This window comes from Lutra lutra, chromosome 15 (assembly GCF_902655055.1).
Source record: "Lutra lutra chromosome 15, mLutLut1.2, whole genome shotgun sequence".
Taxonomy (NCBI): Eukaryota; Metazoa; Chordata; class Mammalia; order Carnivora; family Mustelidae; genus Lutra; species Lutra lutra.
In genome coordinates, this window is record NC_062292.1 from 16,746,674 (window position 1) to 16,773,235 (window position 26,562).

General features: G+C 37.2%; 1 protein-coding gene across 1 annotated transcript in view; it reads left to right on the plus strand.

Moving 5' to 3' along the window:
• Positions 1-1,323: 1,323 nt before the first annotated feature.
• Positions 1,324-26,562, plus strand: part of XPR1 (xenotropic and polytropic retrovirus receptor 1) — a 221,149-nt gene continuing 195,910 nt past the window's right edge. Inside the window, exon 1 of the mRNA XM_047704526.1 lies at positions 1,324-1,580. Within this exon, the coding sequence (XP_047560482.1) occupies positions 1,512-1,580 (69 nt within the window). The 5' untranslated portion in view covers positions 1,324-1,511. The remainder of the gene's footprint in view (positions 1,581-26,562) is intronic.

Consider the following 26,562-nt stretch of genomic DNA (forward strand, 5'->3'; position numbering starts at 1 on the left):
GAACTTTTACTTTCAATAGAGGGGGGATTGTTATGGTGGGGAGAGGAGTATGGTGTTGAGATGAGAGGAGACCTCATTGCTATTCTAATCCTTGTTCTTGTTCTTACGACGACTCCCCTTTCAACAGTGGTTGAAACCTATGTATAAGAAAGACTCATAGCCTCTGCCTATTTTCCATCATGCCTCATCCCTCTCCAGAGGAAATGATTGCAGAACCCCTACTAGCATGAATTAAGAGGAAAGGAAAGGGGAAAAATACAGGGAGGGAAAAAAAAAGTCAACAGCAAAGACTGATACCTCAGAATACTGTCCTGGTCACAGTGGTCCCCTGGTCTCTTTGGGTGTCACCAAAACTGTGAGAATTAAAGGACAAAGTCCATGGAAGGGGTTTAGAATTGCATTTGGAATGTACACAATGAGTGTTTAATAAGTGTTAGTTGTTATTATCCAGTGCTCCTTTACTCAGGGAAGAACCTGGGTTTCTGTTCCAAATCAGGTAATCTAGGACAATCACTCCCACACTCAAAAGAAGCTCTAACCGTATGAGTTATCTATTCCCTATGCTTCCCTAGGACAGTTCAGCCTGGACATCAGATGCATTTCTGGTCTCCCTGGGCGTCGGGGTTGTCACCGTACCCTTAGGGGATTTTCTTTCCTCCCAATATTGGTTTTCGTCTCAACTTCACCCCAAACCCCAGGAAGCTCAGTCACAGGTCCAGTGGGTAACTTTCCCCCAGTATGCCCCCTCCCAGTACTGGTTTGGCTGCAGGTTATGTTACTGAACTTTCTGGTAGCTCTGGGACTAGACAATTACACCGAAATTCAAAAACAGCATACAATTTTTGGCACTGTAATTTTTAATTAAATCCAACAAGCATTTATTGAGCGCCTAAAGCGTGTACAATACAGTTCCTTAATAAATACGTTTGATTCTTAACTATTTAATTTGTTTTACTCACTCACTTTGGATTAATGTTGATCCATCCTTAAGAGTTGTATGAAGAACAAATACTAAAATGAAAAACTGTTTGCACAACTCTTTGCAAATATAAACGTCTTGTGTGGATTATTCTTGCTACAGTATTAATATTAATTGCAATAACAACACGGCCGCTTTCCTGGCAGGCGGTAGAGTGCAGCCCTAAGGCCAACGGGAGTCAGACGGAAGAGGTCAGGGGAGGTGCCTCCCGCATGTTCTGCCCAGAAGGGGCGGAGCCTCGAGGAATGTACCCAAACCCAGCCCCTTACCCTGCCCCTTTCGTCGGTGCGGCGTAGGCGGTTACCATGGGGATGACGTCTAGAGGGCGGGGCGGGGCGGGGCTATGGAGAGGAGGAGGAAGATGGCGGGAGGGCGGCTCTGAGGAGACCTCGGCGGCGGCGGAGGAGGAGAGAAGCGCAGCGCCGTGCCGCGCCGGGGCCCATGTGGGGAGGAGTCGGAGTCGCTGTTGCCGCCGCCGCCGCCGCCGCCTGTAACTGCTGGACCCGAGTGGGAGTGAGGGGGAAACGGCAGGATGAAGTTCGCCGAGCACCTCTCCGCGCACATCACTCCCGAGTGGAGGAAGCAATACATCCAGTATGAGGTACCGGCGGCCGCCAGGGTGTGGGAGGACTCGGAGGGGCCACCATCTCGCCAGTCCCGACCTCCGCTGCCTCCTTCCGCTCCCGCTGCCTCCCCGCGCCTGGGCGGACTTTGACCCGGTGCGGCGGGGAGCCACTGCGGCATCCCCGCCGCGGCCGGCCCCCTCTGGGCCCCGCTGACCTTCCCCTCCCCCGCAGCCCCGCTGCCACCGGGGTAACGGATATGCAGGCGGCGGGCCGGGAGGGAGGGCACAGCTCGGCCCGAGCTGGGGAATAGTGGTGGGAGGGCGAGCCGCAGGTTGGGGAGTCGGGGTGGGAGGGCAGCGTGGGGTCGCGGCGGTTCCGCGCTGATCCCCCTCCTCCCGGCTCACTCTGACCTCTCGTCCCCACCCTGGACGAGCGCCCCCTCGCCAAGGTTAGGTTTTGTTTCTCTCTGCTCACCTCTTACCGAGGAATCCTTCTCTTCCGAGATAAGCCCCTTTAGTGATTTTCTTCATTCCACAGAGCCCTTCCGCTTTTCCCCACTTGCCCACTGTTGACAAAGGCTTTGTAACAGGGTTGAAACTTGATTTAAATGTATATCACACATGCAGTGGTTACTGTATGCAAACGTATTGTAATCGTCTATTCTGTTTCGATAAGACGGTGACTGGTCTTTTTACTGATTGCCTGAAGTATACAAAGTAATCACATCTCTGGTTTTGACTCTCCTGTTGTGGAACGGAGTGAAGGGAAGGGGGAAGAAGGGAAGAGAAGAAAATAATTAAAATTTTCAGGTTTTCTCTCCTAAGATTTTTGTTAGCTAGGGAGAAAACTACTGTATTGTAAACAATGTACTTTTAAAACATACCTGTGTTTTAGAGATACCATGCCCCCCCCCATTTCTGTGATAACAGCTCCTTGAGAGTATGCCATAGGTACTGATAAGAAACCTTACATTAATATATTAATATAGGGAAAAGTAAAGATAATGAACCCATTTATATATTCAGAAGGCAAGGTACTTGAAGAGCTTTAAGCACTGCAATAGGTTTTTCCCAGTAGCTGGCAATTCAGCGCCTGGATAGAGAAAGAAAGACTTATCTGTAACCTCCAGGAATTCACATCTATGTATGTGCAGGAACAAAGAGTATAAAATCAATATGAGCACAAATATGTTAGCTACATTTTATGAATTAAAATATTTTAGCTCTCCATTTAATTTCTGTTCAAGTTCATTGATAGTATGTTTAGGCAATAGCACAAAGTTTATTTTTCATATAGCAGATGTAATAATTGAAGAAGACAGGGAAACCTAGAAGATTGTAAAATAAATTCACCTTGTAAAATACAGTGTTTGATTATTGCCAGAAATGAAACACCCAGAATTATTAATGCTTTCTTGTCACTTAATTTTCTTTTAGTGTTTTGTGGCTACATTTTGTAAGAATGAAATAAGGCACTAGCTTTTCAGCCTGTGGAGTTCTTGATTTATTGTTTCTAATAACATTTGGTCAGTTTTAAAACCTTGGCTAGGGTCCAGATGATGGTTTTTATTGAAAGGAGGGTATTGGTCTTTCATCTTGTAGTAGTAATTTTCAGCACCACTGCCAGTTCTTCATAGAGGCATAGAACACAGCATGCCGAAGCAGCATCTTATACTTATTATGTAGTATGGAATGCTTAATTTGGGCAAAAGTAATAGTGGCTGGTTGTATGCTGTGATTCGTTTTAAGTATTACAGTACTTAACTGTCTCATAGAATTGTATTAATTTGGAATATCTGGGACTGGAAAGGGAGCCGTAAGATTTAGTTTGAAAATTCAATTACCTCTTCATTTGTAATGTCAGCTTTGTGGCTGGAGTAACCACAGTAATTCTGAGACTTCTCATTCACATATTCCGTTTAGACACTAACACTAATTGGTTAGGTTGGTTACAGAGGGAGTGTGACTGCATTATCTTTCCTGGGGCAATTATAAATTATTTTTTAAAAAATTCATTTATTATGGATAATTGAAATTTTGTTCTGCAGAGTCCCTATTACATGACTCCTGTCCCAGATAAACTCATTGTTTGGTAGGTAAAATTAAATAAAGGGGACTTTGTGAATTGGAGCCTTGAAAGACATTTTTTTTTTTAAATAGGGTTGAGGTCTGTGTTGTATATTGTTTCTCAAGAGCTGATGCTATTTCTTTAAAAATACTTAAAGAGGCATAGATAGGAGTTTTCAGAGTCCAGGCATTTTGGCAACTTAAAAACTTTGGGGAAAAAATGATACCCTAAAAGAGGATAGCTGTTGCTAGAGAAAAGAACTTTCTTATAAAGCAGTAACGTGTAGTTTCTCATATATTAAGATCGTGCCCTGAAACACTGTTAGTAGAACAGACACTTGAGTTTGTTTTTCAAGCACTAGTGGTGAAATTTTAGGGTATTACCCCTGATGTGTAGCTAGGGTGCTTTCTAGTGCTGTGAACCACAATGAACTATTCAGCTTCTTTGGTTTTTATGTCATTTCACTACATTAAATTTTATTTGAAATAGGCAGAGCATTAGAAACTGAAAATGTTGTTTTAATGTCTATAATTATTTGTATTATTGTGTATACATGGTCAACAATAAAGGCTAGTTCTTATATATGTTAGCCATGAGACCCTAGGGACAGTCTTTTTGCCTTTTCAGAGCTCTTTCCTTTTCCATAAGATAAGAATATAGGGCCGAAGCTTTTCAAGTTCCATTATGGTTCATAGGTTTTTGGTTTAATTTTTAATGCTTTTTGGTTTTTGGAATGTTAAAAATTATCAATATTAGTGACTCATCAATACCCTAATAATTACTAGAGTTTCTAATTTAAATAAATTGTAGGGTTCATAACTCAATCTTCATAGGGAGAATAATAAAGCATAAAAGAGAGGAACAAGAAGAAACCATATAAAGAAAATCTATTTGATCCATTTGTGAATAGTTTTTACAGAGAATAAACACAAATGAGCAGAGACCATCCCTTTTCCAGTCATCTATTTGAGTGTAAATCTTGGCATAGAAAATAGAACATCAATAAATCTTTATGAGAACACTTAAAAAAAATTTAAGAATCAGTGATTGCAATTTTAGAGCTCTGTAAGTGATTAATCAAAATTAACAGACCAGTTTCAGCCACATAGACTACTAGTATGATGGTGTTAATATTTTACAGCGTATTAGCAAAAGAAGCAAATATATTTGGTGCCTTAGGCTGCTGACTTGTGTTTTCATCCCTAGGGTCCTGTGCTGCTTTGGTTTCTCAGGAAATAGGAAGGTTTTTTTTTCAGCGTATACTGTATTTTTGTAAGATACCAAAATAATGAGGTATCTAAATTTCAGGATTTTAAAGGGAATTTAAATACTATTTACCTTCTTGTTTTTTCAGACAGGGTAACTAAAGTTCAGGGAGGTTAAGTTGTTTGTTGGGGATCATTTATAGATAGCTCATCTCTTGAGCATAGAAGTGTAGGCATTGGGAGTCAGGCTACCCTAGCTGTGTGACCCTGATGAAATTACTTCCTCTTTCTGGGTTTTAGGTTTTTCATTTGTAAAGTGAGAGAACTGGATTTGATGGTTTCTAAACTCACAGGACTATATATATTTCCTAAGGACCCATCTAGCTTTAAATGTCTGTGTTTTTATGGTTTAATTATGTTTGATATATGAAGAAGACAAAACTTAAATTTAGGACTGTCATTTACAAATTTTTAAATTTCAATTCAATTTAATTAACATGTGGTAGTATTAATTTCAGAGGTAGAATTCAGTGATTCACCAGTTGCATACAACACCCAGTGCTCATTACTTTAAGTGCCCTCCTTAATGCCCATCACCTAGTTATCCCATCCCCTACCCACCTGCCCTCCAGCAACCCTCCATTTGTTCCCTATAGTTAAGAGTCTCTTATGGTTTGCCTCCCTCTCTGTTTTCTAGGACTATTATTAATAGCATTTTTGTATATTAAAGTTCTTTTAGAAAAATTTTGAAGAGATTTTAGTCTGTGAATGGAAAGCTGACCCAGTGAAACTTTTATTTAATTTAAATAAGAAGTGATAATCCTGGATTGATTTTTTTTGTTGCAGGATTTGGAAAAGGAGAGATTCTGTGTAAACTGTACGTCCTTTTTTTTTTCAAGTGTAAGGACATATTGCCATGACATTATTGTGATTTTCATTTATAGAACTATCCCATGAGAACACTTGTGTTGCAGGCTTCAATTTCCCATAGGTATTATGTTGATTCATTAAGGTTAACTTGTCTTGCTGGAACTTGTTTGAAATTTCCAGTTTGGCCACCCAATGGGGCACAAACCACTTTTTCTTTTAGGCACTTCTGCAAGTATAAGTACCGTATGGCATATTTAAGATAACACTTGTAAATAAGATGCCTGGCACTTACCAATGTTTCTTAAATGAATAAATGAATGTTTTATAAAAGAGGAACCTATTACTATTCTTTATTATGTTTGTATGTTAGGGTGAAGTATGTTAGGGTGAGTATCCTGGAAAGATTATACTTGTCCATCTATCCCTGAAGGTTGGTTTTGGATCAGCTTTTGGGTGAAGGCCCAGATCATAAGAACATAAGAATCTTATTTGACCTGTGGTGACCATGGAAAATTAGTCCTGGCTTCAAATCCAGTCATAATCTGGAAAGCATTTGAGAGACTGATTGAGTTGTGCTGGTAGGGGTTTTAAGTATATCTGTATCATAGTTCCCAAAGGAGAGTACCCCAAACTCTCATGGAGTAAGAGAAGATAATACTAGAACTGTTTGTTATATGCATTTTTATGGATAAGAGAAGGAAGAAATAAAATTTCACTAATATTTAATAAGTGGATCAATTTGATACCTTGTTAGGTATTCTGAGAAAAAGAAAAGGATTGCTAATAGTTTTCTTACTTGTTTGTTCACTTTCAGCAAATATCAATTCATCTAGTTTATAGGTATGTAGAATTTAGGGATATTATCTTGTTTTGACTAAACTTAACTCATAAAATGAATGTGACTTAGACTTAAAAAGACTGGTGTAAAGAAGCCTCAACAATAATACCACTAAAGCAAGCACATGTGAACAAAAAAAATGGCAGAGCTGACAATTCTACTTCTAGTTCTAGTTTTTGGTCAGCCAAATTACAGATAAAAACAATGATACTTTAATAGATTGGATAAGAAGTTTGCCAAAAAATATTTCAAAATAATTAAGATAATTCTTTGAAATAAGATTTTACATCCACTGTCATCCACAATGAACTTCACACTAAGCATATATTTAGTATTTCAAGTGTCCTGCCTTTGTCAGGTCTGTTTTTCATTTTATAACCATTATAATTAAACTTCCCAGTCAACTAATTCCTGAAGTTTGAACTAGACCTTTGAAATACTGTATCACAAAATGTTAAACTCAGGTTTTAAAAATAAAGCTTTTAAAAATGAAGCTTTTCAGTAGTTTTCTGAAAGTATTGTTATTGAAAATTTCTTAGATTAAAAATATTTTTGTACTATTTATAAGTGAAAGATAAAAATTGTTTATTTTATCATTGTCTCAGCTTTTAGAAACTATTTAAAAATTCTGTTTTAGAGGTGCCTGGTTGGCTCAGTTGGTTCAGTGTCCAGCTCTGATTTTCGGCTCAGGTCATGATCTCAGGGTCCTGGAATTGAGCCCCATGTTGGGCTCCGCCCTGAGAGTGGAGTCTGAGATTCTCTCTCTCCCTCTGCTCTGCACTCTGCCTTTGCTCTTGCACTCTCTCTCTCCTAAAATAAATTTAAAAATCTTAAAAAAAAATAAAAAACACAGTTGTGGAAGGATATAATTCATCAATAAATATACACATACTAGAAGTACATAGTAAGCTTTTGTTTTTGTATTTGATAGGGAAACCATATAAAAAAAGATTTAGAAGACTTTGCTCAAGTTGTGCAGCTTAACTCAAGCTGGTTTGTTGGGTTGCCTGGTATTGAGCTGGCCTTTGGGATTGAGAGTGTCAGAGTTCACTAGGATTGTCATTTGCTTTTTCCCATATTCCTGTTACCTAATAAATGCTGAAAGAAGCCAAGCTGACAAAGCTCATGAATAAATGCCTTAAATTATTTATTCACTGCAACAAATATTTGTAGGGGTTCTGTCATTTGCTGTGGGCTGATTGATTTGTGCTAAAATTCTAGCTCTTTTATTATCTTAAAAATAGAAAAAACAATAGTATTTTTTGTTTTGTTTTTGGTCTTATGTTTCAGTCAATGCAGTGTTTTCAGAATTAAAAATGGTGTGGAAAGGGAAGATTGCAGATTGAGGACTTTGGAACACTGTTATAAATTTGGGTCCCTTTGTAAATAATGTGGAAGACTTTTTCCTTAGCTTTTAAAACTTTTTATGTTATACACCTTCAAATCTAATTTGTTTTATTTTTATATGTATTTATTTATTTAAAAAAATTTTTTTGAAGATTTTATTTATTTATCTGACAGACAGAGATCACAAGTAGTCAGAGAGGCAGGCAGAGAGAGAGGGGAAAACAGGCTCCCTGCTGAGCACAGAGTCTGATGCAGGGCTCAATCCTAGGACCTGGGATCATGACCAGAGCGGAAGGCAGAGGCTTTAACCCACTGAGCCACCCAGGCTCCCCTAATTTGTTTTTATTTTTTTTAAATTATTTATTTGTGGAGAGCGGGGAGGGGCATAGGGAGAGAATCTCAAGCTGACTCCCTGCTGAGCACCGAGTTCAACACTGGGCTGGCCTGATCTTACAACCCTGAGATCATGACCTGAGCAGAAATCAAGTCATACGCTTAGCCAGCTAAGCTACCCAGATGCCCCTAAATCTAATTTGTTTTTAGGAGCAGATTTAGTTACCTCTTTCTTCCTACTACTATACAGGTGTGGTATAGCTATAGGGATTAATCAGAAAATTCTCAAAGAGTTTTTTATTTATTAGAGGTCAGAGGAAAGTATAATTAACCTGCTATAAGCATAACTTAACACCTGTAACATTTTCTGTAAGAAGAGGACAATATGTTGTTTGAGGGGACATAGTCTTATTTGTTGAGGATGACCTGCAGTATTTAGAAAGATTGTGACTAGGAATGAAGAGATATAAGGCCTTAGATCTAGTTCTGTTACTGACTATTCATAAAGAATTAGTGAACTAGTGATTTTTTTGAAGATTGAAGGGCTGAAATGTAATCATTCAGGAAAGTGGGAAGTTTTTAGATTACTGTGTGACTTATTTAGGGTAAATTGGTAAAGTTGTAATTTAGAGTAATACATGTGCTTTCGAGGCCTTTTTTGTATCTTAGAGCAATGGTTCTTAAACTTTTTGGTTTTGGGACCACTTGAAGCTCTTGACAATTATTGAGTATTCTAGTGTCTACTGATATATGCTGTATTGGAAATTAAAACTGAGAAATGCTTGAAACACAGGAGTATACAAGCATACCTACTAGAGACATGCTCTCACACTTCAGGCAGCCTCTGGAAAACATTGTTTACTTGTCAAAGAATGAGGCTGAAAAACCAAATGAAGTTTTGTATTATTATTTAAAGAAAGAGTTTGGATCTTTTGGGATTCCTGAAAGGGTTTCTGTTTTATTTATTTTTTTTTAAGTTTATTGAAGTAATCACTACATCTAATGTGGGGCTTGATCTCACAACCCCAAGATCAAGAATTGTATGTTCCTAAAATTTTCCCAGTCTGGGGAATGGAACCAGTGTTCCTGTTCTGGATGTAGAAAGAATACCCCCCAAGATCAACGAACTAGAAAGACCTTGAGGCATTCGATTGTGATACTGACGAATCATAATTTTAGACAAAAGCTTTTGAGAGCAGCTAGGGGTAAGAGATTCCTTATGTACAGAGGAAGGTCCATCAGAATAACATCAGACCTTTCCACAGAAACCTGGCAAGCCAGAAAGGGCTGGCAAGACATATTCAGGGCACTAAATGAGAAGAACATGCAGCCAAGAATACTTTTTCCGGCAAGGTTGACATTCAAAATGGATGGAGAGGGCACCTGGGTGGCTCAGTTGGTTAAGCAACTGCCTTCGGCTCAGGTCATGATCCTGGAGTCCCAGGATCAAGTCCCACATCAGGCCCTCTGCTCATCAGGGAGCTGGCTTCTCCCTCTGCCCCTCGCCCCTTTCATGCTCTCTCTCTCTCTCTCTCTCTCTCTCAAATAAATAAAATCTTAAAAAAAAAAAAATAGATGGAGAGATAAAGAGCTTCCAAGACCAGCAAGGTTTAAAAGAGTATGTGACCACCAAGCTGGCACTGCAAGAAATATTAAGGGGGGGGGGGTTCTATAAAAAATTAAGAAATATTAAGGGGGGTTCTATAAAAGGAGAAAGAACTCAAGAGTGACATAGAACAGAAATTTACAGAGACAATCTATAGAAACAAGGACTTCACAGGCAACATGATGTCGATAAAAATGTATCTTTCAATAATCACTTTCAACGTGAATGGCCTAAAAGCTCCCATAAAACAGCACAGGGTTGCAGATTGGATAAAGCAACAGGACCCATCCATATGTTGTCTACAAGAGACCCGTTTGGAACCTAAGGATATATCCAGACTGGAAGTGAAGGGATGGAGAAACATCTTTCTTGCCAGTGGGCTTCAAAAGAAAGCTGGGGTAGTGATTCTCATATCAGATAAATTAGATTATAAACTAAAGACTGTAGTCAGAGATAAAGAAGGACACTACATCATTCTTAAAGGGTCTATTCACCAAGAAGATCTAACAGTTATAAATATTTATGCCCCCAATATGGGAGCAGCCAACTACATAAGACAACTGTTAATCAACATAAAGAGTCATATTGATACGAATACATTAATAGTAGGGGATCTTAAGACGCCATTCTCAGTAATAGATCATTCAAGCAGAAAATCAATAAAGAAATAAGAGCATTGAATGACACATTGGACCAGATGGATCTCATAGATATATACAGAACATTCCACCCTGAAACAACAGAATACTCATTCTTCTCGAGCACACATGGAACTTTCCCAGGATAGACCACATACTAGGTCACAAATCAGGGCTCAACTGATACCAAAAGACGGAGATTATTTCCTGCATATTCTCGGACCACGATGCTTTGAAACTGGAACTCAACCACAAGAAAGTTTGGAAGGAATTCAAACATTTGGAAGCTAAAGACCACCCTGCTGAAGAATGTTTGGATCAACCAGGAAATCAAAGAAGAATTTAAACAATTCAGGGAAACCGAAGAGAATGAAGACACTTTAGTCCAAAACCTTTGGGATATGGCAAAGGTGGTCCTAAGGGGGAAATACATAGCCATCCCAGCTTCCCTAAAAAAACTGAAAAATCCAGAATACATTAGCTCTTTTTACACCTTAAAGAACTGAAGAATCAACAACAAATTAAGCCAGCCTGAAGCACAACAAGGGAAATAATCAAGATCAGAGCAGAGATCAGTGAGATAGAAACTAGAGATGCAGTAGAACACATCAACGAAACTAGAAGCTGGTTTTTTGAGAGAGTCAATAAGATCAATAAACCATTGGCCAAACTTATCCAAAAGAAAAGAGAGAGGACCCAAATTAATAAAATTATGAATGAAAAGGGAGAGAGATCATGACTAACACCAAGGAAATAGAAACAATCAGAAATTATTATCAGCAGTTATATGCCAATAAGTTAAGCAACCTAGATGAAATGGATGCATTCCTGGAAATCTATAAACTTCCAAAATGGAATCAGGAAGAAATTGACAACCTGAATAGACCAATATCTAATAATGAGAATGAAGCAGTGATCAAAAACCTCCCCAAAGTAAGAGCCCAGGACCTGACGGATTCCCTGGAGAATTCTACAAAACATACAAAGAAGAAATAATACCTATTCTCCTGAAGCTGTTTCAAAGAGTAGAAACAGAAGGAAAACTTCCAGACTCTTTTTTTGAAGCCAGCATTACCCTTATCCCCAAACCAGGCAAAGACCCCACCAAAAAGAATTTCAGACCAATATCCCTGATGAATATGGATGCCAAGATTCTCAACAAGATCCTAGCTAATAGGATCCAACAGTATATTAAAAAGATTATTCACCATGACCAGGTGGGATTTATCCATGGACGCAAGGGTGGTTCAACATTCACAAATCAATGTGATAGAACAAATCAGTAAGAGAAGAGAGAAGAACCACGTGGTCCTCTCAATTGATGCAGAAAAAGCATTTGATAAGGTACAGCATCTGTTCTTGATTAAAAGGATTCAAAGTATAGGGATAGAAGGAACATTCCTCAACTTCATAAAATCTATGAAAAACCCATGACGAATATCGTCCTCAGTGGGGAAAAGCTGACAGCCTTCCCTTTGAGATCAGAAACAACAAAGATGTCCACTCTTGCCACTGTTGTTCAACATAGTACTAGAAGTCCTAGCAACAGCAATCAGACAACAAAAAGAAATAAAAGGTATTCAAATTGGCAATGAAGAAGTTAAACTCTCTCTCTTCGCAGATGACATGATACTTTATATGGGAAACCTAAAAGACTCCACCCCCAAACTGCCAGAACTCATTCAGCAATTCAGTAATGTGGCAGGATACAAAATCTGTGTACAGAAATCAGTTGCCTTCTTATACAGTAACAATGGAAATATAGAAAGGGAAATTAGAGAGTTGATTCCATTTACTATAGCACCAAGAGCCATAAGATACCTGGGAATAAACCTAACCAAAGAGGTAAAGGACCTATACTTGAGGAACTACAGAACACTCATGAAAGAAATTGAAGAAGACACAAAACGATGGAAGAGCATTCCATGCTCATGGATCAGAAGAATAAGCATTGTTAAAATGTCTTTATTGCCTAGAGCAATGTATACTTTCAATGCCATCCCGATCAAAATTCCACTAGCATTTTTCAAAGAGCTGGAACAAACAATCCTAAAATTTGTATGGAGCCAGAAGAGACCCCGAATTGCTAAGGAAACGGTGAAAAAGAAAAGCAAAACTGGGGGTATCATGTTGCCTGATTTCAAGCTTTGCTACAAAGCTGTGATCACGAAGACAACATGGTACTGGCACAAAACAGACACATAGACTAGTGGAACAGAGTAGAGAGCCCAGATATGGACCCTTAACTCTATGGTCAAATAATCTTCGACAATGCAGAAAAAAATATGCATTGGAAAAAAGACAGTCTCTTCAATAAATGGTGCTGGAAAAATTGGACAGCTATGTATAGAAGAATGAAACTCGACCTTTCTCTTACACCCTACACAAAGATAAACTCAAAATGGATAAAAGACCTCAATGTGAGGCAGGAATCTATCACAATCCTAGAGGAGAACATGGGCAGTAACCTCTTCGACATCAGCCACAGCAGCTTCTTCCAAGATATGTCTCCAAAAGCAAAGGAAACAAAAGCGAAAATGAACTTTTGGGACTCCATCAAGATCAAAAGCTTCTGCACAGCAAAGAAAACAGTCATCAAGACAAAGAGGCAACACATGGAATGGGAGAAGATGTTCACAAATGACACTACAGACAAAGGGCTAATATCCGAGATCTATAAGAACTCTTCAAACTCAACACACACAAAATAGATAATCACATCAAAAAAGAGGCAGAAGACATGAACAGACACTTCTCTGAAGAAGACATACAAAAAACTAACAGATACATGAAAAAATGTTCATCATTAGTCATCATGGAAATTCAAGTCAAAGCCACACGGATATACCACCTTACACCAGTTGAATGGCCAAAATCAATAAGACAGTAAACAACAAGTGTTGGAGAGGATGTGGAGAAAGGGGAACCCTCTTATACTGTTGGTGGGAATGCAAGTTGGTGCAGCCACTTTGGAAAATTGTGTGGAGATTCCTTAAGAAATTAAAAATAGAACTGCCCTGTCACCCCTCAGTTGCACTACTGGGTATTTACCCCAAAGATACAGTTGTAGTGAAAAGAAGGGCCATCTGTACCCTAATGTTCATAGCAGCAATGGCCACAGTCACCAAACTGTGGAATGAACCAAGATGCCCTTCAACAGACGAATGAATAAAGAAAATATGGTCCATATAGACAATGGAGTATGATGCCTCCATCAGAAAGGATGAATACCCAACTTTTGTATCAACATGGACGGGGCTGGAAGAGATTTTGCTGAGTGAAATAAGTCAAGCAGAGAGAGTCAATTATCATATGGTTTCACTTACTTGTGGAGCATAAGGAATAACATGGAGATGTTGGGAAATGGAGAGATGTGAGTTGGGGGAAATTGGAGGGGGAGATAAACCATGAGAGACTGTGGACTCCGAGAAACAAACTGAGGGTTTTGGAGGGGTGAGGTTTGGTGGCGGGTATTATGGAGAGCACGTATTGCATGGAGCACTGGGTGTGCTGCATAAACAATGAGTTTTGGAACTCTGGGGAAAAAAAAAAAGAGTTGCATGTTCTTCTGACTGAGCCAGCCAGGCCCCCCTCCCTGAAAGAGTTTGAGAGTTGTTGCCTTAGAACACAGGATTCCTTTCACAGTGTTCAGAGATGGCCTAAGTTCTCTAGTTGTAGGGAGCACAAAGAGGAAATAGGGAATCTCTTGGATGAGAATTCTCCGATATCTCCCCTACGACAAAGGATGTTCATTCGGGAAAAGTGAAGTTGGCTTCCTAGGGATTCCCAATTCCATTCTCTTTACTTTGAATTGAATTAGTAGATATGTGGTCAGCTTGTCATTAAGGAGAATGGAATTAACATTTATTGAGCAGTTAGGAACCCAGTGTCAGCTGCTTTCCATAGGTTAATCTTATTTAATCTTCACAAGATAGATTATTTTCATTTTAGAGAGATTAATCAATTTGTCCATGGCTACACATCTAACAAGTAATAGAGCAGAATTTGAAATTGAATCTATCATAATTTGGAGCTCTTGCTTTTATACAGGAATTGTAAATAACAGAGGTGGTAGCAGGGTCAGTAACAACAGCTGTGATTTTTTGAGTGCTTCCAGTGTTAGGCTCTGTGGTAAGTACTTTAAAAACATTTTCTCTTTATCACAAGCTATTTAGGTAGGTTCTTAGCTCTGTTTATAGATGGGGGAAACTGAGTCTTAGGGCAGTTGAGTAATTGGTATGTTGATAGTGCTAATTGTGGGTAGGCTTCTCAATTCCTACGTCATAATTGCTTTATGAAAAATAAACCAATAAATTCATTCATTTATATGTGGTCCTATCCGTTCTTGAGCACCTGCTGAAGTACTGGCTGGTGTGTTTTAGTCCCAAGCCTCAGTCTGTATGGTTTGGAGGTGGTGGAGTGTGGTCTGGAGGTCAGGGTTAATTTATATTTTTCTCAAGATTATCTATGTAACTATTATTAGATAAGCAGTTGGTAAATAGAGGACCTTATGAAGATGAGGCCATAAGAAAGAGATATTAGTGATAAGAGTAAAAAGAGGAAGATAAAAATGGGCATAGCTGTTGCTATGCCAAGTTATGGCATTTGGCTTCTAGATCATAGATCATGGGATGTTAATTAGATGTGTAAGGAAACAGAGATTATTTAGCCCAATTCCATTTTTACTTAAATAAAAAATGAGATTTAGAGAGGTTAAGTGATTCAAGGTTATATGGTATGGTTAGTGACTGAGTTAACACAATTAACTTGTTTTGCTTTATTGCTTATTATTTTACTTTATTTGCTAGTAGGTTCATATGTGTACAGAGGACAAACTCTGAAGCCAGACTGCCTAGTTCATGTTCCAGCTCTGTAATTTACTAGCTGAGAGACCTCAAGCAAGTCATTTAACCTCTCTGTGCTTCAGTTTCTTCATCTGTAAAATAGGGATAATAATAGTAGTTCCAGGACTTTGTGAGGATTAAAGGAATTAAAATAAGAAAAGTGCCTAGGACAATGCCTAGCACATAGTAAGAGCTATATATTTGCTATTAAAATTATTTCTCCAGCAGCACTCAATGATAATGTTGAGTTAACAGATCTTTGTAAGGGAAACTGAGTCTTTAAGCTTTTCACTCTGGGCTTAACCAGTTCAGGTTTTCTTGGAAAATGGCTTTGTTGATTTTCGCTATTACTCCTATTATCTGTGATGCTTATTAATAAATTGTCCTTAACCTTTTTATATATAGTAAGAAAACCAGGTGGGAACAGTTATGTGGTTTTGAATTTCCCTGGTAACTTATGATTTAGACATTATTTATTTAAGTTATAGACACTATTTTTTTTTTAAATTGGGGTGAAATTCACATGTGAATTAAGTATGACCAAATAGCTTGAATGAGTTGAGTTTTTAGTTATTTTCAGTTTTCTGATGAAAATTTAATTTCTAATACTAGAATTGGTTTTAGAGTTGAGAAAGACCTTTCAACTCCTCTGTTTTATAGATCAATAAATTGAGGGTAGAGAAGCCAAGATTATGTGGTCAGAGTCTTAAAACTAGCTGATAGTAGAGCCAGAAATAAGAATACTGGCTTCCTGCTCACTGCTATACCTTGCTGAGGCTTGTCACTGCTGTATAAATGTATGTATGTATGTTGTTTTTGCTTTTAAATTTTAAGAATGTATTTTCTAAGAGTCAGTATGAATTTAAATGTTCTAATGATTATTCAGATACTCTGCATTAATACATTTATCTGAATCTAATTCATTAGATCACATTATCAACCTAAAATAATTCTTGTGTGTGTCAGTTAAAAGACTGGGTAAATTAAGGGGCCCAAACCTTAAAAATACTACTGTTTACTCACAGAAAATTAGCCATTGCCCTGTCTAGGTAGAAACTTGCCTTGGTTGAGAAGACAGGACTGAGGAATTATGGTAAAGCTTGAGGGGTTAGGTAAGAATGAGCCAGGCTTAGGAAAGTTGAAAAATCATTTGGCCATTCCTCTGTAATATATCTGTGTTTCAGTGTTAACTCAGGTTATATCTGTATATTAGGGACAACCCTCCCTCCCCACTAAGACCTCTTTTGACATGTTGCCAAACCAAATCAGGATGTATATGACTAGAGAAGATCAGAATGTGTGTTAAATCAATTCACGAAGTATTTGTGAATGACTGCCTCTTTTTTTTTTTTTTTTAAATGATGAAGGGATGACGATAATACTACTAGCTAATGTTTATTGAGTTTTTCTGATGTGCCAGGCATTTTACATTTAATCCTTATCCTCTAAGGCAGGTTTTGCTTTCCTTGTTTTAAGAAGACACTGAATCGAAAAGAAAAGAAAAGAAAAAGACACTGAATCTTAGATTGAGTAAGTTGCCCAAGGTCACATAGCTAGTGAGTGGTAAAAGCCAGAATTCAAACATAGGTGTGTCTTATTTCAGAGCCTGGATTTCTAATATGGTATTACACTCAGGATCATGTAAGAGTCTAGAGATGTGAAGATAAGTGCCTGTCCTGGAGGAGCTCAGAACTTGGGTGGTTTCCGCGTCATAGTGTACTGTGATTGTGTTACAGAAGAATGTCAATTGATTTTGCTCTGGAAATCAAAAGTATTTATCTTGGAAATTTTCACAGAGGTGGCATTTGAACTGGGTACCAGAGATTGAGTAGGGTTTGATCAGATGGTGAAGAGGATAAAGGGTCAATCTGGGCAGATAGCGTAACATTGAACAAAGAATAAGTAGGTGAAAGTATCTAAGCATATTAATGAATTCCGGTTTAGTAGATAGGTTGGAGAACTGATGGGGTGAGGTTGGAAGGGGGGACTAGAAGGGATGAAGAGGTGAGAGGTGAAGGGATGAGTACCTTGCTGAATTTAAACACTTCTGGGTGTGACCCATCAAGGATTTTAAAGAAATTAGTGGGGAGGGATCATTACAAAGTGAGATGTATAATTTAGATCTTGGAGGATGCATTGGAGAGGACAAGATCAAAGACAGGAAAACAAGACATATGTATAGACAAAAATATTGAGAGCTTGAATCAGTAGCTTATTTAATTAGTTTTAGTATGTATTTTTCCTATATTTTAACATTGAAATCAGAATACATCTTATAAATAATGCTGTGTCATAGCTTAATTGGCAGACATGTTTTTCATTTTTAGAAACACAAAAAATAATGGTGTATGTTATTAGTGACATCTTAGATTTGATTAAATTTGATGGTAATAATATGTTTTCCTTAATGCTTGCTGTGTGTATGTCAGGCAGAGTGTGTATGTCAGCATCCAATATCTGGCAATGTCTGCCATATTTAGCAACTTTTTTCTTTTTTTTTTTTTAAGTAACAGAAGTTACCAAAACACCATGGGATCTACCTAGGATGTCATGAAGTGTTGAGTAAGAGATTCTTAAGAGCATGGTCGAAGAATGAATGGAGAAAATAAGAAAAGTTCATCTTTGTCCCCACGGAGTGTGGCTGGAGCTCTAGAAATAAATTACTTTGGTATCAATTTAGAGTTTTCTTACATTGTTTAGTCAGTGCATGCAGATTTAGCCCTTTTATGTAATAAACTCAAATGCAGCCAGTGCTAATGAAATTGAGATGTTGTCTTTCCAGTGTTTTTCAAATGTTTTTATAATAGCAGGTAACAAAGGTGTTGATGAGCAGGTGAGGCACCACTTCTTATCAGAGTTCATCATCTTAACGATAAACCTTTTTGAGTCAAATATACTTATTTGAAAAATGAGTATTGAAATATAAATATCTCAGATTATACTGCCATTAGATATTTGCTAGAGAGGGCTACAAAATGTTTACTCTAGAATTTGTTTGCTTAGTATGATGGACTTTGAAAAGTTCAGTTCTTGATAGATGGAAAAAGTAGACCTTACATTGATTTAGAGACCAATGAAATTGAAATTATAATAACCCTCTGAGCCTGGGCAGGTTATTTAGCCTTTCTGTGTTAAAATTTTCTCATCCTTAAATTGGGTATAATAATAATGTCTACTTTAGAGGATAGTGTGAAATGAAGTGAATTGATAATTGGAAAGCACGTAAGATAGTACGTATGTATGGGAAGTAATAATACTGCGTGTAGTAAGTGTTGTATATATTAACCATTATATATATATACAATATATATAATGTATATATATGTATAATATGATTTGATGGTGTATAATATGATGTATAATATAATATGATATGATGATGTATAATATGATATGATGATACATATATATGTATAATATGATTTGATGGTTGAGCTCAACCATTTGATGGTTGAGCAGTTGAGCAAGGTTCATTTATTTATTCTTGAGACAACTTGGGGAAGGGAGTCAGTGAAACTCTAGGAAGAAAACAGCTTAGACACTATTCATGGACAAGTGGAAGCTGAAAGAATTTTACCTTTTTTAAAAAGTCTGGTATTTCACAGAACATTAAGTTTATGTTACTACTTGATGGTTATTGATGAAATAAAAATACTAATTTATCTATTTTTGAAAGTTTCTTTCATTTTTGAGGTAGATGAAAAACTGAGAAGAAAATTGGCAACTTTTTCCTTTTTTCTTCCACAGTTTTCTTGTGAAGTCTTATTAGAATTGATTGATAAGCATACAGTATTAGAGAAAAAAATGTTTTAGGAAAAGAAATTATCAAATGCCATATTTTAAAATTCCCTCTTGACCTTTCTTTCATTTTAAAGACAATATAACATGGTGCATTTTATGTAGGAAACACTTAATAAACCACTGTATATTTACAACTTTAATTATAATGATTTAAATTTTTCAACAATGTATCAATAATTATTAATAATTTAATGTGTATTTTGTGAATCTGCCCTGTTAAACACAGAATAGTCTATTAAAGTTAACATCGGGGGATGCCTGAGTAGCTCAGTTGGTTAAGCAGCTGCCTTCGGCTCAGGTCATGATCCTGGCATCCTGGGATCGGGTCCCACATCGGGCTGCTTGCTCAGCGGGGAGCCTGCTTCTCTTCTGTCTCTGCCTGCCACTCTGTCTGCCTGTGCTCACGCGCTCTCTCTCTCTCTCTCTCTCTGTGACCAAAAAAAAAAAATAATAATAAAGTTAACATCGGGGTGCCTGGATGGCTCAGTTGTTGTGCCTGGCTTTGGCTCAGGTCATGATCCCAGGGTCCTGGGATCGAGCCCCTCATTGGGCTCCCAGCTCAGCGGGAAGCCTGCTTCTCCGTCTACCCACTCCTCCTGCTTGTGTTCCCTCTCTCTCTGTCTGTCAAATAAATGAATAAAATCTTTTTAAAAAAATTTTATTCATTTATTTGACAGACAGAGATTACAAGTAGGCAGAGAAACAGGCAGAGAGAGAGGAGGAAGCAGGCTCCCCGCTGAGCAGAGAGCCCGATGTGGGGCTCGATTCCAGGACCCTGGGATCATGACCTGAGCTGAAGGCAGAGGCTTTAACCCACTGAGCCACCCAGGCACCCCTAAATAAAATATTTTAAAAAATAAAGTTAACATCTTCCTTCCAAATGGTGTAATATGCAACCATACAGAATATTGTAGTAATTGGATCATTTTATTACCACTAATATTTGAAATTAAATAAAAATATCATTGGTAAAAGATAAAGTAATAGTATTAAACCTTTTCTTTTTTTTAAGAGAGGAAGGGGACAAGGGTAGAAGGAGAGGGAAAATCCCAAGCAAGCTCCACAGCTCAGTGCAGAGCTCGATCTCACAACCCTGAGATCATGACCCGAGCTGAAATCAAGAGTTGGACATTTAACTGACTGAGCAACCCAAGTGCCCCTATTAAACATTTTTGAATGCATCACTTTCTAGTGTTCAGTGTTTGTGCATTTTTTAGGGAGTGAAGGAGGGAAGAATTCACTACAAAGGTTTAAACCTGGGGAAACTGGTCGAGAATAGCTACTTTTAGGGATGGTTAACTCATGAAATTAGATCTTAAATATGCTGATTTCATGTGCAAAATGTTTATATGTAGAGAAGGAGCTAGAATTTGAAAAATTGTATCAACAGATTATCATAATTGAGATAGTCGTTAAAGAATTCACTAAGGGAAAGTATGTAAGGCAGAACAGTAGAGATCCAAATAGAGGATGTCTTGGAAAATATATTGTCACAAGAGTCAAGAGTTGTAAAGATAAATGGATTATTAGCAGTGACAAGCTGCATAGACAGGTCAGTGAGAATGAGAATTAAGGTTAGGCCTTGGATATGACAAAAGGAGCTTATTGGTGGATTCTGAACATAAATTTGTCTTTTGCAAACCGACTTCCAGGTTTTAAGAGGTTAAAGTCATTGATACAACACATGTGTAATTTTCATTTGAGAAATGTGGCTACTAACAGGGTGAGGAAAATAGGATAGAACCTTTAGGAACACGTAGGATAAAACTTTAAAAGGTTCTTTGAGGGTATATGAGATATATATGAAGACAGTAGAGAAAATAGCTTTAATTTTATCTAAGTTTTTGGCTTTAATTGCATTTCCCTTATTGGCTGTGAGATATTCACATTATTTCTCTGAACCTCAGTTTTCCTGTGTATAAAAGGAGGTACTATTTACCTTTCAAGCTTATTGTCAGAATTAGATTTAATAATATAAGAAAGTGTCAGCAAGGGCCTGACCTATAGAAGATACTCTTCAGTAAAGTATAGCTGTTAATTTCTGTCATTATTAAAGATAAGCCAGGGGAGTAACTTTTATTCATTTATTCAACTGACATTTTATTTTAGGGTGTTAGTGCTTAATCCAGTAAGACTCTTTCAATGTCATGAAATTTCTTGGAAAGCAAATGATGGTAGCTAGACTTTTAGAATCCATTCCTTGAGAAACTACCTTCTGACAAATTGAATTACTGTATTTCATAGATCCTAAGATGCACATTCCCCTCTTCCAACACCTTTGAGATTGGGATTCATCTCACAGATGTCATAGTTTAATTGGTAATATTTTTCGTTCTTAATGATTCATAAAATAATGGTGTGCCTTGACAGTTGATGATGTCTTCGATTTAATGAAATATGGTAGTATTTTATTAAGTACAAATATCTTCATGTATTTTGACAAGTAGTATTTTTGTGGGAACAGTGGGAACTACAGAGAACAGTTTGTTAAGGTTAATAGTTTATTAAGGTTTTGTGGTGTTGAAATTGGAGCTGTGAAGTGATCTGACACCCATCAGTTAGAAATGGGGCAGCTGACTGGCTCAGTTGGAAGAGCATGTAATTCTTGATGTCAGGGTTGTGAGTTCGAGCCCCAAGTTGTATGTAGAAATTTCTTTAAAAAAACAAAAAAGAAAGAAGAAACTATTTGTATAGACATATAGGAAACAGCATTGCAGAGCTTTTGGATTCCTTTTTGTTTTTGTTCAGATAAACTGGCAAACTGTTACTAAGAGCAAAAGTGAGAACTTTATGTTGTGATAACTATTATTTTTGGGTAAAATCCAACGTGTTTTACCAACCTGTATAAAACTTAACATGTTAAAGAGAGCTGGAAGCCTAAAGCATTAAGAGCTTTTCTTGTGACTGAAATGAAAATGGTTGGAATTTTGGGTACAAATAAAAGATAATGAAAATTGGGAAAAATAAGAAAGGATTTTGCGTTTTGATATTTCATGAAACTGGAACTGTTAATAAAAGAATTCGATAAAAATAACAATAACTAACACTTGAAAAAATTAACCAGTGTGCTGATTTTGGACACTTAGGTTTTGTGTTACCAAGTCTGTGAAGTTTACTAATACATTTTAAAAAAAGATTTTATTTATTTATTTGAGAGAGAGAGAGAATGAGAGAGAGCACGAAACGGGGAAAGTCAGAGGGAGAAGCAGACCTCCTGCTGATCAGGAGCCATGCAGGACTTGATCCTGGGACTTCAGGGTCATGACCTGAAGTGAAGGCAGTCACTCAACCAACTGAGCCATCCAGGCACATTTTCAATTTGTACTGTGCTAAATGCTATGGCCTATAAAAATTAAAGTGAGATTGCTCTCTGCCCTCAGAATTTACAGCTGTTACCACAATAAATATAAGAATGAGCCATATAGATTTAATTAGTTAGGAGAGAGTATTTGTTATCAGCTTTATTTTATCATCAGGACAGTACTCTTAGACAAGGAGGATGCTGATTTATTCTGTCAGACCTGCTCCAGCCTAGAAGTGTGGCTGCATGACTTCCCAAGGGCATTCACTGTAAGTGAAATTATAGTGTTGGTGGCTTTGACATATGGGAATGCAATTTTGCTTATTATTGCTAAATAAATCATTTCAAATTGTCATAATTTTCCTTTATATAATTTTGTATACTTATAGGAATAAGAATCTTAGCTCCTTTGATCAAGATGAGTAGATACTGGTTATTATCTAATAACATGTACATTTTGTGACATAAAGGTATTTTTCAAATCTACCTCATATATTAATTATCTATTGCTATATAACAAGTTATCCCCAAACTTAGTAGCTTAAAACAATAATAAACATTTATCTCAGGCTGTTGCTGTGTGTTAAGAATTTGGAAGCAGTTTCACTGGGTGTTCTGGCTCAGAGTATTTTTGTGTGCAGTTGCAGTTAAGACTTATTACCTGGGACTGCAGTCATCTCAAGGCTTGACTAGGACTAGAGGATCTAATTCTAAGATAGCTCACTCAGATGGTATGCAAATTTGTGTTGTATTTTGTTTTGTTTTTCAGGAGGTCTCAGTTCTTTACCACTCAGAACTCTCCATAGCGCTGCTTCTGTTTTTTTTTAAGTGGCTGGCTTCTCCCAGATTAGGTGATCCAAGAGAGAGCAAAATGAAAACTACAGTGTCTTTTATGACCTAGCCTTGGAAGCAGCACTCTGTTTTTATGCAATAATCTATTGTTTATACAGGTCAGCTCTGTTTGGTTTGGGAGGGGTTGCACAAGAGCATTATCACCAGGAAGCAGGAATCTTTGGGACTCATCTTAGACTTAGGGGCTATTTGGTCCACCTGGTATAAAAATCTAATGTTAAGAAAAGTTTTGGAAATAAAAGGAAGAATATCAGAAATAGAGGTAAATCTTAGAAAATAGGGTTTCATTTGAAATAGTGGGCTATGTGTCTTTTTCTCAAGCATGGCTTATAGAATTTGCAATACTTGGGCAAGATACTTTAGTCACCTGAGTCTCAAATCTTCAGTGGTAAAATGAGAAATGCCTTTGCATTAAAGAGTTAAAGCTCTGTTTTTTAAGAGTTAATGTGTTAAAAAATTAAAGCAGTGTATTCAGAATACTCAAAATGATACCCAATGGTAGGTATTTAGTAAATGTAATAACTAATGATTGCTTTTATTGTTGATCAGTATTTGTGGCCATTTCCTGAGCTCTCATGTATACTCAACCCAATCTAATCTAAGCCTGATCACTCTTCTGAAACCATTTATTGATAGTTATAGGTGAGCTCCTGATCCTCAGATCTAATAACCTCCTCTTAGTCTCTTTCTTTTTGATCTCTAAGCAGCTTTTTATTTTTCTTTCCTTTAACTTATGGTTATATTTTTTTAAATCTTACATATGGATAGTTTAAGTTACAGGCTGTAAAGTAGAGAGTCAAGAGTGTAGGCATTCTAATGTTAGCTGTTTTTCTTTATAATTCAGTTGTAGCATTCCAATTAGATAGAGAGATAGCATTCCAGTTAGACAGAATAGACATCTATATTCACCATCCAGCTCAAGAGACAGAAAATTATTAGTATAATGAACCCTTTCTCAATTGTTGTTTACTTAACTCAGATGTTTTCAGTTTTCTTTTAAAATTATTTTTCCAGTTTTATTGAGATGTAATTGATATATAACACTATATAAATGTAAGGTATACAACATATTGATTTAATTAATTTATTATAAAGTGATTACTACCATAGTCTCAGGTAACACCTCCATCCCATCACATAATGACCATTTCTTTTTTGTGGTGAGAACATTTAAGATCTGCTCTCTTCACAACTTTCAAATATATAATACCGGATTATTGGGTATAATCACCATGCTGTACATTAGATTCTCAGAACTTCTTAATCTTATAACTGGCAGTTTTTACCCTTTAATGAATATTCCCCCCCAATGGTAACCCAACACATAGGCATTGTAACCACCACTGTATTCTGAGCTTGGCTTTTTTAGATTTCTCTGAGCTTGGCTTTTTTAGATTCCACATATAAGTGCTATCATACAGTATTTGTTTTTCTCTGACTTATTTCACTTAGATTAATGCCCTCAACAGTTATCCAAATTGTTGCAAATGACAGGATTTCCTTCTTTCTCATGGCTGAGTGATATTCCATTATATATGTATAAACCACATCTTCTTTATCCCTTTATCTGTTAACACTTAGGTTGTTTCCGTGTCTTGGATATTCTGAATAAATGCTGCACTGAACATGAGGGTGCAGGTACCTCTTCTCTAAGCAGCTTTTGATAGTTATTAAAGCTCTTCTTTCTTTTTTCAGTGTTAACATTAGTTTCAGGTATATAACATAGTAAGAATTAGATGTGATAATAGAGGAAAGTGCCACAACTCTACACATTATGCTCTGCTTACCGCATGTGTATCTATGATCTGTTACCATATAGACACTTTTACAATACCATTGATTAATATCTCTTCTTTCCTGAAATGCTCCTTTAATTTTTGTGGCCCTGTGTATGTATATCTGATTTTCTCCTCGGTGTCCTCTCTGATGGTTTGTATTCCAAAAGTTTATGTGTTGGGACCACTTGTCACTTTCTGAGAAATTGCATTTACCTAGAGCTTAGGCAGTTTCAAATCATCTTTATGTAAGTGATTTCCAACTCTTAACCACTAGCTCTGACGTATCTTTTAAACTGTAGGTTTCTATTTTCATCTGTCTACTATCTCACTTATCCTGTAGATACCCCCAAATGGTTTGTCATCCAAATGCCTATCTTTTTTTTTTTTTTTTTGCTCAAGTTTTTTCTTTTGTGTTTTTTCAGGTCAGTTAATAATATCAGGAACCATCCTTCTTTTTACCTGGGCTCAAAATCTGGGAGATCTTTAGCTCCCTTGTTCATGTTTAGTTGTTTGTCTAGTCTTTCTTCTTTGCTTCTTGGTATCCCTCTCTTTCCCATATTTCACCTGCTTTTTTCTTCCATTGCTACTGCCTTAGACTTTCAATATGCTGTGTTTATTTTTTTAAAGTATTTAACATATTGTGTTCTACTTTACCTATTTATGTGACTTCTTGTTTGAGTCATCATCATTTCTTCAGAGCCTGGCTTAGCGTACAGAGCAGACATCCAGTGATGTTCATTGAATGAATAAAGCTTGGTACTTCCTTAATGATGATATTAATAATCTAGAAATATTTATGGTGTGCCTCTTTTATACGGTTATAAGCAAGGTGGCTAAAACCCTGACTTTACATTCATTTGGGGAACAAGTGACACAGATAACTAAAACATAAGGTAGAAATATTAAGTGCTATGAATGGTTTCATATAGAGTACTATAGGATTTCAGAGGAGGGAGTGATAATTTCTACCTGGAGAAACCAGGACAAAGCATAAAAGAGGTTAAATTTGAGCTAGACCTTGAAGAATGGTTAGGATTTGGAAATTAGATTCTAAAGGTGTGGGTAGGGTGGGGGATTCTAGTAGAGGCAATAGTTGTAAACAAAGGCAAAAGATGAAAGAAATATTGAGGTCCCCCAAATGAGTAATTATAATAATAAATAATTCATTCTGGCTTGAAAGTCAGATGAAAGTGAAAGTGATTTTCTTCAGTTTGGAAGATAAGCCTAAAAGATAGTTTGGACCATTCTGGGTACCTTAGAGACCAGCAGAGGATTATGAGCTTTATTTTGTGGCTATTGGGAAATCCTTGTAAATTTTTCAGCTGGAGAATCAGATTGTGCTTTGCGAAGATTGATGTGGCAGCAGTTTGTAAGATATTTTAGAGATGAAAACCTATAGATTGGGGCGCCTGGGTGGCTCAGTGGGTTAAGCCGCTGCCTTCGGCTCAGGTCATGATCTCGGAGTCCTGGGATCGAGTCCCGCATCGGGCTCTCTGCTCAGCAGGGAACCTGCTTCCTCCTGTCTCTCTGCCTGCCT